We start from the raw sequence: 18,916 nt of genomic DNA, 5'->3' as shown, positions 1-18,916 counted from the left end.
TTGCTGTCACATGATCACACGCTATTGAACCAAAGATTTTCAAAGTACATTTGAAATTCCCCAAAGGAATGGCTTTCTCACCTCCTTTCCTAGTAAATGAATTCATTGCTATCATTTTTTTTAGAGCTTAGGAGATGCTGGTCAATGTGCTATATGCTTCACCTCCATTAGTGTCTCTCATTCTCAAAATGAACGCAATGAACTAGGCACTGTTATTATTCCCTATGGGCACATGGGGAAACTCTGTCTCCGAGAAGGGAAATGAGATATCTGCACACAGACAAAAAAATGGAGGATAGAGGAAGGGATCTCAAGTTTGCTTGTCTCAAAATTTGTTATCTGAACCAGTGGGTGGTCTCTGAAAAGTTTGGATTGTTCACCCTATCAGTAAAATTTTTGAGTATGTATGTATGTATATGTGTGTCCACCAACATCTATATCTGTATCTGTATATATATATGCTCATATTTTATTATGTGTGTGGATATAAATATCCACACACATAATAAAATATGAGCATATATATTATAAAACATTTGCAAAAGCAGAAATTATGAAGAATAATACGGAAAGTAAATGACAGAGGTGCTAATATTTTCTCCTTGCTCCCGAAAAGAATACCTTGCACATCTCCTGGGGTTCCTCGTCTCTACCCTAGACCACAGTTCTAATCCACGAAGCCCTATGGTTTGTGCTAAGTGACATTTAAACAGAGAGAACCACTTATTATGAATCCACAGAGAAGCTTACTGACTTCAAAGGGGGACTTCTTTTGCATAGACTCCTACTAGTGTGATCCTTTGGCTGAATAAATACAGCTGATAGGTAAGAGAAGAAGAATGGACCTCTAAGGTGAGGTTACCAATAAGCTCTTTTTCTTTTATCTTCAAAAGCAAACAATCTGAAAAACAGAAACCCAAACCCTCTGGATTGTGACAGATTTTTATCCTGAATAAGAACTGTTTCCTCTCCCTTTGGTTGATTTTTTGTTGGTTATCAAAGGGAAAGACACTCCAGAGCCCAAGCTTCACGGACAGGCAGATTTAAGAGAGGGTAACAAACTGTAAGGAAATTTAATTTCTTATTGAACTTTTGTTCCAAAATCTTGACATGAGATTCTGGGGGCAGGTAAAAATAAAATACTATGTCTATTTCTCATTGTCTTCCAACCCTCTACAATGCAGGGTTTTCCAAAATATTCCATCCTACTCCCACAAGGGACCCACAGGAGACTTCCAAAGAAAAGTCCCATATGAGGGTCCATGATCAAATACATTTGGAAAGTGCTACATCCTAGACCAAACCACCTTTAGAGTTTTAAGATACACATTAAGACCACTAAGTTGAAAGCAAATCAGGTTAACTGGGTTAAATTGGATAGTGTCTCCAAACTATTGCCCATGGGCCTCTTACTTTGAAGAATACTTATTAACAATCATAGTCTGTATGTTTGGAGACAAACATGAAACATATAGTAAACTTGAAGTATGGGTAAAATGTCAGTCTGAGGTACATGGAGAAATCTGTGTGTTTTTATTATAATTGATATTCTATTAGAAATCATGTTCCCAACTCTACCGGGTTTGGAGAAGAATCAGAGGGGATTACTGGTGTCTCAATGGTGAACCAGATCATGAGCTCTTCAAAGGAAGAGATCTGATCTGCACCCGTAGGCCAGTACTGGACCTGGCATATCCTATGGGCTTTCAATAAATGTCACATGTCTTTGTTTTGAGCACTAGAGGAGGAAGGATGGGGTCAAATGTATCTTCATTCCTAGTCCTTTCTGCCTTAAAAATCTTTTAACATTTTAATTGATTGTATTATTTGATTCATATGGTTAAAGTTCAAAATATTTTAGGGGCAAGGCTAAGAGACTTGAATAGAGTTGAAACATGATCACTGATGGTTGAACACAAAAATTCTGAAGGTCATTTCCCTGTCAGGTTGCACAATACAAAATGTGATGTATTAATTGGATAGGAACTGAAAAATGTGCTTGTGAATAATTGGTCACAACCACTGAACCTATGGTTCTTAATTTGAGAAAATGGAAGAACTCTGCTATGAAGATCTTCATTAGCAAAGGGTTATATCTATGGAGGAACTTAAAGCATTCTTTTGGGCATTATGTATATATTGAATATATAGATGTCATGCAGCATTTCTTTTGATGCAACCAAAAGAAATCTCTGACTCCAAATTAGGCGCATGCAGATACACAAAGAAAACAGATCTCAAGCATGAAATTCCCCCACTGTCCCCAAATATCAGCTCAACATCCCTTGGAATGCAATTTGAGAATCTCACTCTTTCAATTCCTATAAAAGTTCATGCCAAATGAAAGAGAGAACTCAAACTTTGACGTCTAGTCCCAGAGAAACATTTGTCAGTGACTGTCAGAATTCAGTTGGCAGTAACTGTAGGCCAGAGCGTACACCCGCACCCGTAATGAAACCATTTCAGTACTCCAAGGGAGAGGACGATCTGTTGAGCACATGAGCCCCTCTTCCTCCCAGCCCTGCCCCCACACTGTCCTCAGGCACATGAACAGGTACAGACAGGGCCACTGCTTCCTACCGGTAGGGCCTGTTCATCCTTGTCCCTGGCTGTAGACGACTGCGTAAGAGGAAAAGGCAAAAACAAAAGACAAAGAAATATATAAACGACACATCACGTATAGGTTCTACATTTAATAACAAGCATCAATACAGGGAAATATTTGGTTCTTTCTGATCCTGGGAAGGCTCATGCCAACACAGGGGGCCAAGAGTGTGTATTTCTAGCTAATATATAACGGGAGACTGTTGAATGGGAGACATTTTTGTAGACTGTTGAAGACTTTGTTTAGCCACATGGTACATTCTCCTGAAAGGTCAAAGTCGAATGGGCAACCAGAATACCTAGCAATAAAGGGAAATTAAATCAATTATGGCCCAGCCATGTTGTGGAATACCATGTGGTCATTAAAACGAATGAGGTGAGTACACATGTATGGACGTGGAAAAATATCAAAGACATATTGTTATGTAATAAATTTTAACCCTTATTTATTACCTCATTTTATAAAAGAAAATGAATGGATAATACTTTAATACATGTGAAGAAAAAAAATTCTGCAACAATTACACCAAACTGCTATTAGTGGTTACTTTGGGGAATGGTATTACAAGGAAGTGTCATTGTTCATGTCTTTTGGAGGGTGTCAACATTTCCTGCCCTGCATGTGGTGAATAAAAACAAAGCTTGAAAAAAGTAAGCCACTGAATTAAAGACTAGGAACATCACACATGGAATTCAGATAATCCACCTTCTTTCCTGCCCCCAGAGTTCTAGTTTTTCATTCTAGTAATGAAAATATTTGTCAAGTTGAGAAACGTTGACTAAAACACAAGGGCATGTGAAGGCCTGGTCATCTGTTGGGAGAGACATAACTCAGATAAGGTGACAATGGAGTTCTACCAACATGCCCCAACTGGACAGCTCTGCTTTCCCTATTTGAGTACTTCCTGTTCAAAAGAATCAGGGCATCCTCCTATGGTTTTTTTCAATGAAGTAGAGGTACCGTGTGAATTTTCTCATGCTCAGACGACTACCTTGGTCACTTCACCTCAACTATTGATGCATACAGCAAGAAAAAACTGGAACTTTTCCCTTTGTCTTGCCTTTTCTGGTCTTCTCCATTACAATCTTTGCTATCTACGTCTTCGGGAACAATCACACATTTGGAAAAGAGTACAGTAGAAGTGCAGAGCTGTTTTAAAACCCTTAGTGGCCCTATGCTCTCTTTTTTAGTCCAACCAGACATGCCAAAAAAAGAACATGAAAATGCCCCCACATCCACCTAAAATATACATTCTTGCGTAAAAAAAATGAAAAGGATTATTATAATTTTGCATTTCAAATTATCGGCTACATGCAATTCATTTATGATTGGCACGCTTCAAAACTTGGAAAGTGAGAAAATCGAATCCACAAATTGTTTTCACATGTCATTTTTAAGACGACTAAATGTAATGCTTAATGTCATTGATACTATATATTTTGTAGACATTCAATAAAAAATTTAATAATCTTATATCTAGATACCTCTTGGGAGTTTAGAGTCAATAGCAACACATATGTTTTTCTTCTGGTTCCAAACATTTTTGTAGACTGTTAAAGACTTTGTTCCTCTTAGGCACATGTAGAGTGATATGGGTTGGTGGTAATTTCTGAGCACAGCCCCTGGGTATTACTAAATTTGCCATAAGCCTCTGATTTGGTGCTGTCTCTCAGTGACCTCTAAAAACACTAATAATGATAATAATAATAATAATCCCTGATTCCATAGTTTCCAGGCACACACACGCTTGGGGAACTGGAGTGGACCTGAAATTGTCCTTTGATTTCCCTTTTTGCTTTGCAAGGCACTGCATGATCTCGTTTCTCTCTGGCAGGTCCTTTCATTTTTCTCTTCTTCCACATCAGACAGCTCAACAAATGGCCCCACATTAGACAGAACAATGCCCCAGGGAAATTATCCAGCAGCCAGCTCAGCCTTTGGACATACATTGAGATTAACTGTCAGAGCACGCCTTTTCAGTTAGCAAATTTACACCTTGTGGCGAAATGGGAGACAAATAATTATGAGCTGGGATTGATACCACAGAGATACCATGAAGAAACAGGATGAAACTGAGGGGAAAAAAGGGCAGTCTTTATAAGAGCAAAAATATCACCAGCTGAGACTTTGGTTTAAAAAAACATATATTTAAAGACAGTATTTCAGGAAAGTAAAAAAAAAAAGCAATCTAAGGCTGTCTTTTAGTCTGAAAGGAAGAAGAAATATCTACCCAATTGACTTCCTTTTTCTTTCACAAACAAGGAGGACGATAACACACAATAAATGAAAAGAAATGCCTTGTACATAAATTTTACAAAGAAAAATATGAGTGCAGAGAAAGGTCTGAAATCCTTCACAAAATCTCCCACTGTTTAATGTCCGCACAAGTTGACATTGTCAGTTTTCTTTCGAGCGTAATTTGCAGACATGAATATATATCAGGCTACAACATGTAAATTTAGGTATACACACAAACGGCAGCTGAGGCCATTAACTCCCCCAGCCCCCACTTTCCATTTCTGTAGCCCTGTTGTAAAAGAAACGAGAAATGTGACATGATAGCAATCGCTCACTTTCAGGGGCTTACCTACATCCACTGATAATTCCTGGCACCCACGCGACTTCGCCTCACTCTAACTGCTTCTTAAAGCAAACTCACCGTCCTGACAATGAGCTACCGATTATTAGGAATTCAATGCTAACGGGAGGGGTATTAATTACGACATTGGAAGTAACTGGTGAAGGTGACAAAGAAATGATCCAAATGTGTATAGCCCGTAGTGTTGCTAACCACTGGGTTATTTAGCTAAGTATCTGGGTTTTGGGGTGGCCTCGACGTGGAGAATTTATTTTCAGGGCCATTGAACATCTGGCACGTTTATTCTAACCCATTGGATGTGACAGAAGATAACTTCTTCAAAAGAAGGCTAACGTGACTTTAAGCATTAACTTTGGCATTCTTATGCATTTTGCTTTTTAACTCCCTTAATTTTAAACACACCGAAATATCACACATTTGGGCTGTACTGGTTGGAAAGCCCAATGCCTGGTGGTCAATTCAAAGGCTGTGCCAACTATAGGAAAGATCTGCTAAGCCAAATCTCTAGCATACACAGCAATTCTTGAGGAATATTTAAAAGAATTCATAAAATGCATCCCGAAGGGCCTCAAGTTGGGGCCCTGGCGTGCCATCACAGACCCTGTTCTTCACTCATGAAAGCAGGACATCCACCAGGCCAGGATGTAAGAAATACATCTTTTGCTTAAAAGGAAGTATTCTCTAATTCAGTCTCTTATTTAATTTAAACTGGCCCCCTCCCTAGTTACTGCAAGTAATTGAGTAACTGAGCACCTGGGATGTTGCCATTAATATCTGTTGCTCTCCCCGGTGGAAACCCCAATTCTATGAGGGAATGCTACCTATTTAATAGGTGTTTGAAAGGGCCTCATCCCCTCTTCCACGTAATAAAACATACAGCTCGTTTAGAAAGCATTTTTAACATTATAAATCATTCAAAAATCCTTAAATCACCTCTCTCTCTTTGACCCTTGAAAGCCACTGGTTGAGAAATGATTTCTCTGACTACTAAGTATAGCTTTTATGTGACTTTGTATAGACCTTATCCCGCATGCAGCCCTCCACTTCCACCTCGCACACATGAACACTGGGCAAATACTGTGCAGAGCCCCTGGTTTACTCTGACTGGTAATGGCCCACCTATAAATCACACAATCAAACGTGTCACTGGGAGATTTCACATACCAAAAGACGTGTGTAAAATAAGAGGTGGCTTTTCTGCCTAGTGCCTTGGCAACGGATATAGAAAGAGAAATAATTTGTCACGACAGTCAAATAACAACCATAAACATCCACAACCATAACTTTTCACTAAGTCCTGTGAAATGTGCCTAAATCCATTGTGCCAAGGACCCAGAAGCACCATAAAGTCTATAAAGAACAAATCTAAAAGTGTAATTATTTTGTCGTAAATGTGATCCAAAACATATGAATATATGTTAGTAATTAGAAATATTGATCCAATATTTGACTTTTTTTTTTTTTTTGGTGAATTCATCCTTCCCTTTTGACTTTAACTTTAATATCTTAAATTTAGAAAGGTTGGGTGAGGGACAATTTGAATGACTGATTTCCATTGTACAAATTAACAAGGAAGCATGAAATGACATTTCCTTTTTCTTAATACATTTACTTGTTACATGCAAAAACATTCAATCTCTCTGTTCATCTTTAACTCTCCTGGTTAAAGATGAATAAACCTCAAAGCTTTTGAGAAGGCTAGATAAAAGGTACAAAAGCCTCAAATCTGAAATCTAAAAAGGAAAGAAACCCTACTACCTCTTAATCAGATGCAAAATCAGCTCCCTCTCTCTCCCTTTACTGTGTCCTAACATATTTCCTAAAATAGTAAGAGGGGTGGGATTCAATCAATTCCTAAAGAAATACTAAGAGGTTTAAATTCAAAGTAATTTTACTACTGGTTGCTGGGTAATTACCCCACAACCACTGGTTTTTTAGGAAAGTATGAACCTCAGAGATTAATGAAGTGCTAAGGTGGCAGCCCTGGATGCAGGAATACCCAGTTCACAACTCGGGTTTAAAGAAGCACATTGGGATGGACTGAAAGGGTGGAAATGAAGTAAACAGCGTGGTTATGGAAGCTCACATTTTGGACGCAAAGCATTTTGATGATTTATTTGAATAATTCCCATGATCATGAAATATTTGGGGTAGTAGAAAGAAACTTCAGAAGATTAGAAATGTCCCAAAATGAAGGGAGTGGGAATGAAATTGCTTAGAGACAGTTAAGAAATATTTTGCCTTTTAAGTAGTTATACAGAGAAGAAATAATGTAGGATGAGAAGTGGTGTTATATAGTTATTAAGAATATGGAATTCAGGCCCACACTGCTTGGGTTCATTTTCCTATTTTTGTCACTTGTGTGACCTTGGACAAGTTACTTAATTTCTCTATGCTTTAGTTTTCTCATCTGTAAAATGGGGATAATAATAGTAACCATGTCAGAGTGTTGCTGTGAGGATGAAATGAGATAATACATGGAAAGTGCTTAGACTAATGTTTGGCACATTGCAAGCACTATGCATTAGCTCTATTATCATTATTATTAATATTAGGAGCCACAAGGAAGAATAATGACAAATTATATGACAAAAGTAGGTTCAGTGTTGTGAACTAGATTAGGAAACAGGGTGGTTTCTCAGGGAAGTAGAAAAATCCCGTTGATTAGGATGGTGAGAGGTGATTTGTGTGGGGCACTAGGGGATGGGTAATTGGGCATGTCCTAGGCTGGCAGCCGAGGGAGGAGGAGATATACAACAGATGATATTTCCTGGACTTGGCATCTGACTACATCCCTATACCGCGAATCAGCATTGTCTGAAGGACATAGGATTGGCAAGGCTAGGTCAGCATTTCATATCTCATACACCTTGGAGGGTTTGGTTTTGATCAGGAAGCTCTGGAGGTTGGCGGATTCAGAGAAGGTAGAACCCAAGTCTGAACCAAAAGGATCTCATCTCCCCCAGAATTCTGGAGGTTTCTGGTTAACAATTTCACTTGGTAGGTTGTGGTTCGTGAGCAGAAAAATGGAAATATCTGGATTAGAGAAGGCCACACAGGTTTAATCTTGAGTTCAGCCTCCACTGGGTAACATTCAACAGTAGACGTTCTGTGAATCCACGAAGCCAGGCGGTGTGGGGACGATGTGTGAACATGCTTGGTGTGAGTACCTGCGTGTGCTGGGTATCTGTTGAAAGTAATAATTTGGATAAAGAGTGAAATAAGGTCCCATTAAAACATGGAAAAAGTTTACTGCGTGAGAGGGCAGTTCCTCGTAACAGATGAGACACGGCATCTGTTGTGATCCTTTCTAAAGCTATTAGGAAGTATGATTTGACACTACTCAGTAAGGCAAGGGGGCCAGGGTAACTTCAAGATGCAGAACTGATCATCTGAAACCGACACAACTGCATATAATCAGTGTCTCCAAACTTTATCGATCATATACCGTTATCAAAAACATTTTGAGCAAATAACACATAGAACATGAATGTCTATCTGTTTATCATCTATCTATCTATCTATCTATCTATCTATCTATCTATCTATCTATCTATCTATCTATCATCTATCTATCTATCTATCTATCTTATTTTATGTGCTATTCTCAACCACTAAGTAAACATGGACTAATTTTTTTCATTTTTGAAAAATAAAAATAAACAGAAGAAGTCCTAATATTTTCTTCTGACATCTCAAATAATTACATAGTGCACCCCATTAGAGCATTAGCACAGACCTTTACAAAGGAGTTTTACTAAGTGGTATTTACCAGGGGTGGGTTGGGGGGGAAAGGGGAAAGGTTGGTCAAGGGTACAAACTTCCAGTAATCAGATGAATAAATTCTGGGATATAGATATAGACATATACATCTCTATCTGTCTCATGGTGACTGTAATTAATACTACTATATGATATATTTAAAAGTTGATAAGAGAGTAGATCTTAAATGTTCTCACCCAAAAAAGAAATGGTAATTATGTGACACGATGGAGGTGTTAGCTAACCCTATGGTGGTAATAACTATTTTGCAATACAGAAATGTATCAAAACCACACATTATACCTGAACCTTATACAATGTAAATTACATCTCAATAAAGCTGGAAAAAATAAGAAAGGACTTTTAAATGCTTCTCACAGAACTGGTAAGCTGTACTGGGTGCGTACCCCACCCACCGCTCCCAGCCAGCCTCCCAAATATGGAAGTTGTTAGATCCTTGAGGATCTTATCTTATGCTTCCATGGCTCCTACTGCGGCTACTTAAAATGCAACCCGGTTAGTAACCACAGCTACTTCGATACTTGTTCCACTGGCTAAATTAATAGTGGTGATTATTTAGATCCATCCCATAGAGCCTCTATTTTAATCTTTCTTATTAAGTAGGTACACAGAAGACAGTAATCTTCATTTTACAGATGGAGAGAGAAGCAGGAAGGGCCTCAGGCTGTTTCTGTATTCAGGCTACCAAGCACCTGGGTTAATTCACTTCATTTAGGAATTAACAACCCAACTACCACTGTTGGTCTCTCACCTCCTGCTGAAAAATCCAGATGTTGCTAAATACGTTGTTGTATTGTTTGAGCAATTCTCTCAATGGCTAATGAACCATTTCAATATGCCAATCAAATGCAATCTGTGAGTGGTGTTCTGGCGTCATTCACACAATTTCCTTTGACCAGGAAAGAACCCCAAATGCACTCATATGTTAAGTCTAGATTGCCTTCCTTCTTTTGTTTTTGAAAGGAAAGAGTGTCTAGGATGATCTGAATTTTAAAGAGAAGTCCAACAAATCCTGGTGCTGGACACACCACAGAATAATTTGCAGCAAATAAAGCAGATTCCAGTAATAATGGATACTATTTATTAAGAACTCAACATGGACCAAGTGCTTCTAGATAATATCTTATTGACTCCTCACAATAATAGGTCTGATCATCTCTCCTGCCCCCTTTACTACATGCGGACCCTGCGGCTGATGGAGGTTGGATAATTTGTCCAAGGCCACATACACAGTACGTAGCAGAGCTGGAATATAAACTGAGACAGTTGGGCTCCAGAGGCTCTTTAAGTGTTGGGGAAACAAGAATGAGGAATTTTCCTTGCAGTGGACTGTGTGAAAGCAACTGGAGACACTAGAATTGCAAATACAGTAAAAATAGTTTATATATATTAAGAACTATTTATGAGCTTTGACTTTCAACAGAGGCTAGAAAATACTTGCAAAGTGTTGTGAATACAGAATGACAGATTTTATTTGTGTTCACTTGGTACAAAATAATCCTAGTGCCCAGGAATAGGGAAAGTATAGAGGCTATTTTCCTGTCTTTTGTCTCTTCCAGCATTATTATTTAGATTCATCTACAATCGTCATGAATTTTCATTATTATTTCTGTCTCTTGAAGATCATGGAGGCACTTTTTATGACCTTCACCATGGCATAGGTTCAAGTAACACTGCAAACTAGCTTAGCCATATATCAAATTGACTTGTATTAAGGAGTTTGTAACTCAGCAGTAGGCAGGAAAAGTGGGACCCTCTGGTGGGGTTCCATTGTGGCTCTGCGATACTACTATGTTTCCTCGAAAAGAAGACCGGGTCTTATATTACTTTTTGCTCCAAAAGACGCCTTAGGGCGTTTTTCAGGGGATGTCTTATTTTTTCACATATAACAATCTTCATTTATTCAAATACAGTCATGTCATCTTCTTTTGGAACATCATCATAACATACTAAATGTGCCCATATGGCTGATGAGCTTAACTGGGGCTTATTTTTGAGGTAGGTCTTATTTTCGGGGAAACACAGTAGTCTATATTATTTGGAAGTACATGTGCTCAAGCTTCAATTTATTTCTGACACTTGAAAGGCTACTGCTGTTTCTTTGTTTCAAGGAAAGAACAACTCAAAACATAAAATAATCACTATTACAGTGTCTGAAGCATCAATAGGAGACTCTGAATAGCAAGTTTTGAATAAAGGAAATTCATTCAGTGACTTAATATTTATTTGGTAATATTTATTGGATGTTTACTATATGCCAGGAATTTTTCTAGGTTCTAGGGATACAGATGTGACCAAAATTGACAAAAATCTCTTGGAGATTTTTCATGGGGTTATGTTCTAGAATATGTTATTATCATAAAATTAACTGGACAGAAAAAATCGGTAGTATTTAGATCACTTAAAACTTAAGTGTTATATTTAGGGATATACTTAAGTAAATTAACTGTGGCTTAACCATCAGTTCTGTACATATACTTTATGATTAATTTACTAATCCTGGATTTAGCTTGCATTCTGGTTTGGAGAGGAGATAGCAAAGACCATAAAGAATATAAAGAACATGACTATGTCTATAAAATTCAAACAACACATAGCAAAGGCCATTAAAAATTTAAAGTATCTTGAAACTGCTAAAACTAAAGATCTAATTTAATTTTTGACAATATTATGGGCAAAGAGTTTCTTGCCAAAGTTTTTAAAAAAATATTTTACAGAATTAAGATGAAAAGAAAAAAAACACACAAAAAAACAAAAGAACTGGAAATTCCAAGGAGAACAAAAGCCTATAATCTGAATTTAATATAACTTTGTGATTTTGATATATGTATCTCTTCACTTTTACGGTCTCCTAGATACAGAGTAACCTCATTAATACAATATATGGATTCTCCACATTTGAACATGTTATCCTAGAAAGTTCACTGGCACCATACCAGCACCTGATTCCAAAAGGACTCTGATACAATTTCCATACATGCAGGAAAATAGAGATGCCAGATTTACTGAACTTAGTTTTGGAATTCCCAGAAAGCAAATGACTATCATGTAAAACCCAATTTAAATATTTAATAATATAGATGAAAATGTAATTAAAGTTTGGGAAAACAACAAAGGGCACAGCTATCAAGTATAACAAGTGTACTTATATATCAAATGATGTATTAAGTGTACTGATGTTGCGAATCAGTGCCATTCTTTGACTTGTTCCCTTGTTCCCAAGAGAAGCCAGAGGAAAGCAAGATCATTCCTGTCACAGAGATGGTTTTCAAAAGTGCGACACAGTGGCATTTATTTCAAACACTGCTTGGCCACTTCCATATTCCATTCACGCTTTGCGTGTCCTCCCATTTGCTCTCTAATTCATTTTTTCATGTTATTTATCTCCTCTCTTTCTTTCCCACTACTGAGCACCCTTCTGAGGACAGAGAGCAAGTTTTCTTCATTTTGTATTGTTCCACAGTTCCTGGCATAGGTGCTAGATGCTCAATAAAAGCATGTTTAATAATAAATAAGTGAAATCAGACAAAACTCCTTTGTCAGATACGTGCTTTGCAAATATTGTCTCCCATCTGTAATTAGTCCTTTCATGCTCTTAACAGTCTCTTAACGGTCTTTCACTGAGTAAAAGTTTTTAATTTATCAATTTTTCCTTTGATGCCCTGGTTTTTGGTAGCACATCTAAGAATTCCTTACCTAGTCCTAGGTCCTGGAAGATTTTACCCTATTGTTTTCTTAGAAGTTTTTAGTTTTATGTTTTATACTTAAGCCCATTATCCGTTTTGAGTTAATTTTTGCATAAGATAGAAGTTTTGGTTATGATTCATTTTTTGCCTATGGATGTCCAATTGCTATTATACCCATTTTAAAGAACAGGAGCGGAAGCCCTGGTGAGGTTAAGTGACTTGCCCAAGGTCATACAGGTAGTAAGTGGAGGCACTGGGAAATGCAGGACGTCTCACTTTAAACCACATGGCTATTCTTCCTAATGACTATACTTCCCTGGGTCCGAGGCATCACTGTCTGCATTCTCCGAGTAAACATAATACACTCTGAATTCACCTTCTGTGTAGGACAGAAGGAAATGTATGATGAAAATGGAAGCCATCTCAACTTCACAGAACGACTTATGGGAACCTAGAACTTTGATTAGCCTCGCTTTGAACCAAAAAGTACATGATTTTATTTATTTTAAAAATAAACTATAATTTCCAGTGTCATGCATCCTTATAATCGTATCGAGACAAAGTGTAAAAACAGAAAAATAGAGATGAAATTGAGATGTGCCTTTAGGTAAGGAGAGTGCTCTATTTTTGTTGATGAAGTAGTAATGAACTGGTAATGTTGGAGGTTCGGGCCTTAAAATAAAATTTCTGGTTCCAGAGAGTGGCTGCAGTCTCCTAAGGCCTATCTTATCTGTTATCTGTCAATACCACGACGGAAATTGGACACTCCTGAAAACAGAGGTAGCCTTGCAGGAACAGAAATGGAAAAGGTATGCTCTGGGAATCCTAACTGCGTTTCTGTCAGATGGAGTCAGGAGGTCCCGACAGCAGTCAGAGCCATCTTTCTGTCCAAATAGTCAGCACTGTATTCAGTGTTGCAATTAAACATCTGTTGCAGAATCAGGGAACAATGAATGACATGAAGAACATCCTGCAGAAAAGCTTTCTTTCTAATTACTGCTGGCTCTGACGCCTTGGCTTTAGCCATGTGAGGATTTCTCAAGATAGTTCCAGACACTTTGTTTTGTCACGGGTCCCACTGCACAAGCTTATTGCCCAGAGAGCATCATAATACTGATAATAATACATCATCACTGAGAGTTGACTATTTATTGACTATATTTCAACAATATTGAACATCATTGAACAGGATTCTAACACAATGAAAAATATACGGAACCTATGGGAAAATGATTGAAGAAAATCCAGTCCAAAAGCAAAAGAGTGTGTTTAGGTGAACATTTCCCTCAAAATAATGCGTGTGTTAATTCTCTTAAGTTTTTATAATAAAAACATTTATACATAGGAGACGTTCACAGTAGTACAATAAATTGCCGTATTCCCACCACTTAGATTCAATTACTGCTATCATTTTCTATATTTGCTTTGTCAATATATGTATATAGTTATAATTTTTCTGAATCACTTTAAAGTAAACTACAGATGTTATGCTATCTTCACCCCTAAACATTTCACATGTTATCCTCTAAGGATATGGGCATTTTCCTACGTGATCGTAACACTGCGTGTGTGTATTTTGAACATATGTAATAGGTGACAGGTTATCTTAACAACTGGCGATTTTTTTTGACATGATCAATTGTTTGTTTTTATAATTTTGTCCCCAGAGTAGTTATTAATGTACGTAAAATAAAGTATCTGTTTTATTTGCTGAGACCTTCTCCCTTCCATACGTATCCCACCAACCCATGAGAGCAGATCAACAAAAATCATTTGGTGCATTAAAAAAACAAAGTTGCTCTAGACACAAGGACTCATTTCCTGACTAGTGTTTGGTTATTAGCTTACTGGTGGACAATACAAAACCACACAGGTATTTATAAATACAAATAACATTTAGGGCTGGAATTTGGGGTCCACAGTCTAGACTGTGTGCGAGAGTTTGTGAAATCTCTGAAACTGCGTGTTACATTTAGTATGTATATGAATTTTCAGGGGCAGGAGGAAGAGTATCCATAGCTTCCATCAGGTTTTCAAAAGTGTTTATGACCCGAACTAGGTTAAAAATCACTGGTTTAATGCTTTCAAAATACCCTTTGGAAGCTGTTACAAAGGACACAAATTATCAGCTGCTAACTGACAGGAGGAATTCCAAGAGGACTCATCCAATCTACCTATTGAAAGCCTGCTGCCCCCGAAGTGGGTTCTGGCAGAGGCTACCTAGAGCAGAAGGCAGCACAAAGCACATTACACACACTGACACATCCTCAATCAGTTCCAACTCTTCAGGAAAAAGATCTGAATGTCACTGCAGATGGTCCATCTCTATTCAGTGGGCAGAGACTGGGCAGAGCGCCAGAGGTCCACTCTGGAGATCAGGCACTCAACTTGCCTGGCGGTGGTTTGTTCCAAATGTCACCTCTCTGCAGACTTTGGTAACCTTTTGGGTGGTTTACAACCGTGATTGCGCTCACCTTGAAGAAACACAGAAGAGCGAAGCAGGAAAACCCAAAATAAACCAATGAGAAAAAGGGAAAAAGTCTCCTTTTTTACCCAGAGGACATTATGGAAATGGATGTACTTCCATACAAATGCCAAAAGGAATAAAACCAGGGTGTAAAGAAGTGCCAGGCACTGTGCTAGGCCTTCTTACATGGCCATCTCATAGTTTTAGTAGAATTTTGAGGATTTCCTTAGCACCTTTGTTTCGAAGATGGAAGGAAGTGAAGCACAAAGGGATGAAACCACCAATGGGGTAAGGACAGCTGGTTACTCAGCAAGGAGGGGCTGGGGCTAGAACCCGTGTCTGCAAAGCGTCATTTCCCGCTCACCACGTCTTGTTTCCCAAATATTCAGTGTGGGAGGATACGTGTGGAATACACAGATATAAATGAACAATAAATGACTGTGAAGTCAGCTGTACTGAGGTCTTGCTTGCTGTGCTTTGTTTTGTGCTAGCTTCTGTTGAAAAACGCAGGCCAGAGACAAATCAATAGCACTTAACATTTCAACGACTTGATTTAAATCCATTATCTCATTTAATATTTATAGCTCCATAAGCGTTACCCATCCCATTTTACTGCTGGAAAAAGTGAGGCACGGCGAGGCTAAGTAAGTAGCCAAAGACCACAGATGCGGTATTGGATAAAACTGGGGTTCATGCCAGAACTGTCTAGCCCTGTTCTTTGCAGGCTTGAGACTATGAGCCAGATGGGATCAGGAAGTACATTAAAACCTGGGAAGGCAGACTTTCAGGCCACTAGAGAGCACTTAGTTGAATGAGGAAAGGTTATTTTCTCCAAACGAGACCTCCCCCTTTTATCCAATACACACATTCTCGAGAAGATTTATGGGAAATCAAGTTTTAGTAAATTGAATTTATCTCTATTGCCAAAGGATATTCATTTGCAAGATGATTCTAATACTTTCTTTTTACCTGTTCCCTCTATTGAATTGGAGATGCACAAACAAGCATTTAAACATCCTGGGATATCTTTAGAAAAAAAGGCTCTTTTGCTTGTTTTGGCAATGGAATAATTATTTCCCAATGAGTTGGATTCTGACATTCATTTCTAACATTTAGTATTAAAACAAACAGGGTAAGCTTCAAGAGGATAAAGCCATAGAGTGACACGACAGAATGGAGAGTGTTGGTGTTTGTTTTTTTTTTTTTTTTTTTTTTTTTTTAATTTACTGGGGAGAAAGGGAGGGTGAGAGTGTTTTAAAGAGCCCTGGCTTTGCCAGTGACCAGTTCTGTGGCCTCTTGGAACGCTCCCTATAAGCCTCAGTTCCTACACATGTAATATGTAGATGACAGCTACCCCAGAGGGTTGTTTATTAACAAATTAAATGCAATGACATATGTAAAATTCTTGGATCTGTATTAGTACTTAATAAACATATATAAGAATAAAAAATTACAAGAATCTATAACTAGAACAATTAGGTATCTAAACTCACAGATGGCAGATAGCCAGGTTGAAATTTCTACCCCCAGAAAAATTCTGAACGTCTCAGAAGCTTTGGTCAAGAATTTCAACTTCATACAGAGAACCTGGCAAGCCATTATTATCCCAGATAGATGGGAAATGTAATCTTCCGTTTTTCCATGTTTCTCATCAAACAATTACCATTTTGAATTTGCAAGTGGTTTTACCAACACAAAGATTATCTCCCATAGCTCTTCATCCCCTCCCCCATATAACCTCGTTAAAAAGTCACCAGGTAAAGCTACTATATAATAGGTAATTGAGTGGGTTTTCCAACTTGTGGTAGTTGGTTTGCCATTGGCTGCAATGATTCTCCTCCCCGTATCCATGGACCTTTGCAACAGTGACTTTGTACCTCCCCACCCACATCCCCCACCAGCCCACTGTCGGGAGGTGGAGTTTATTTCCCTTCCCCTTGATCTGGACTAGTCTTGTAACTTGCTTTTGCCAATGGAATGTGGTAGACGTGACAGTGCGCCAGGCCCCAGCCTAGGCCTCAAGGGGCCTTGCCATGCACCTAGGTGTTCCCTCAGAATTCTGCCCCTGCCAACCATCGTGCAGCCAGATGACAGAAACTACAACTGAGCAGCGAGGCAAATACTTGGGGATGTTTATGTGCATGGGACACACCCAGGTCTTTTTCACCAACGATCTTGTTTGGACATGTGTGTTATATTGGCAATATCTGGATAACCGATTTCCAGTTGTAACGATGACAGCATTTTATGTTAGGGGAGTCTCAAACCTCAAATAGGGAAACTGGGATAGACACCTCTCCTGTAATACAGGAGCTTAACTAAGGTGGGAGTCAACAGCTTTCAGGCCCTGCTGAATTGACTTTTCCAGTTATTCACAGAGGAAACAAACTAACCTTTACAACATAAGGCATAGTGATGAGAGAGAAAAGGGGAGAGAAGCTAAGAGAAAGAAAGTGTTTCTTATTAACTTGGAAAACTTACACATATTTATTCTATTCATCAAACCTCAAGCCATATGCAACTCTTAAAAAATATTTGTTAATAGATTTCTAAGATCCATCCTGCTTCAGTATAATAACATGAATTTATTATATGAGTAAAGAAATTAAAGCAGCCTGGTTCTTTTGGGTGGTAATGTGGTAAATAACAAAAACCTTTTCTCTCTGTTGAAGAAGTCACAATAGAAAATTATTTTCAAAACATATTTAAGAAGCCAAAAGGCATTATGTGTTATAGAATTTTAATCTGCCTGGAAACTTTCCATGATAGCATCATCAGTTTTATCTAAAGATGAATCTCCTGCTGTTACTAATCCGTGTACCTTGCTGGGCACTCACTGCATAAGATCAGACCCATTTGGAAAATACATGGAATTTTCACCTTTTTAGATGTCAAAGTTGGGTATCTTCCTCTCTGCACTGCATGTGTTTCAGATTTATTTTAGGCTGCTTAAACATTTTAAAAAACTTAAATTAATATGTATGTTTTTGACCATGAAAGCAATACATGTTCATGAGAAGGTTTAGGTCCTGATATGGAGCTTGCAGGGCCAGGACGAGGGTATGGCAAATGTCTCATTTGTATCATGCACAAAATTTAGGTGGGGAAGAGGGGCAAAAAACTCAGTAATATTAATGATATAAACGCAATATTTCAAAAATCAAAATTAATGCAAAAATCCCATGATGAACAAAAAGATCAAGATTTTAAATAAGGACAGACTTCGACCCTGCACTTGCATGAACCCTTCTTACTCACCCTAATCCTGGCCCTGGCTCCAATGAAACTTTATTTATGAAACAAGTGCCCGGGCTGTAGTTTGTCAATTTAGTTTTTTTAAAAAATACTGCATTAAAATATGTATCTTGATTACTGAGATTTTGGGTGCCCCCTTAAATTTTGTGTCTCACTCACCTCACCCTCGGTCTAGCTCTGGGAGTTTGGATTTTATTCCAAGTTCAAATGGTAAGTAAGCCAATTAAGGCTTTTAAGCATGTGGCTGATAGGATTCTTTTTAAAAAGATGGCTTTTGCCGCTATTTAGATGGGAGGTAGGTCAAATGTGGAACCTGGGGGACGAGGCAGGAGGCTGATGCACGAGTCCAGTGGTTCTACTCTTGTCCAAGTGACCAAAGACCACTGTGATCTAAAGACGGTGGCCACTTCCCTGCCCCCGTATCTCACTGGACGTCTCAGCGTTTGTTTTACTCCTGTCATTCTCTCATGGTTTTCCTTCTACTTCACTGACGTCTCCTCCTCAGTCTCAAGGACTCTGCC

The 18,916-nt window shown here is 38.3% G+C and overlaps 1 protein-coding gene across 5 annotated transcripts in view; it reads right to left on the bottom strand.

Annotated features, from left to right (window-relative positions):
* Window positions 1–18,916, bottom strand: part of SLC24A2 (solute carrier family 24 member 2) — a 242,931-nt gene that overhangs the window by 91,023 nt on the left and 132,992 nt on the right. For 4 of the 5 annotated variants that reach the window (XM_033122666.1, XM_033122668.1, XM_033122669.1 and 1 more), the window contains exon 3: window positions 2,581–2,619. The exons of the other annotated variant lie outside the window; for it this stretch is intronic. In XM_033122666.1, coding sequence (XP_032978557.1) covers window positions 2,581–2,619 — 39 coding nt within the window. The remainder of the gene's footprint in view (window positions 1–2,580; window positions 2,620–18,916) is intronic. 5 annotated transcript variants of the gene reach the window in all.

Source organism: Rhinolophus ferrumequinum, chromosome 12 (genome assembly GCF_004115265.2).
Source record: "Rhinolophus ferrumequinum isolate MPI-CBG mRhiFer1 chromosome 12, mRhiFer1_v1.p, whole genome shotgun sequence".
Classification (NCBI taxonomy): domain Eukaryota; kingdom Metazoa; phylum Chordata; class Mammalia; order Chiroptera; family Rhinolophidae; genus Rhinolophus; species Rhinolophus ferrumequinum.
This window is presented reverse-complemented; position numbering and strand designations above follow the sequence as displayed.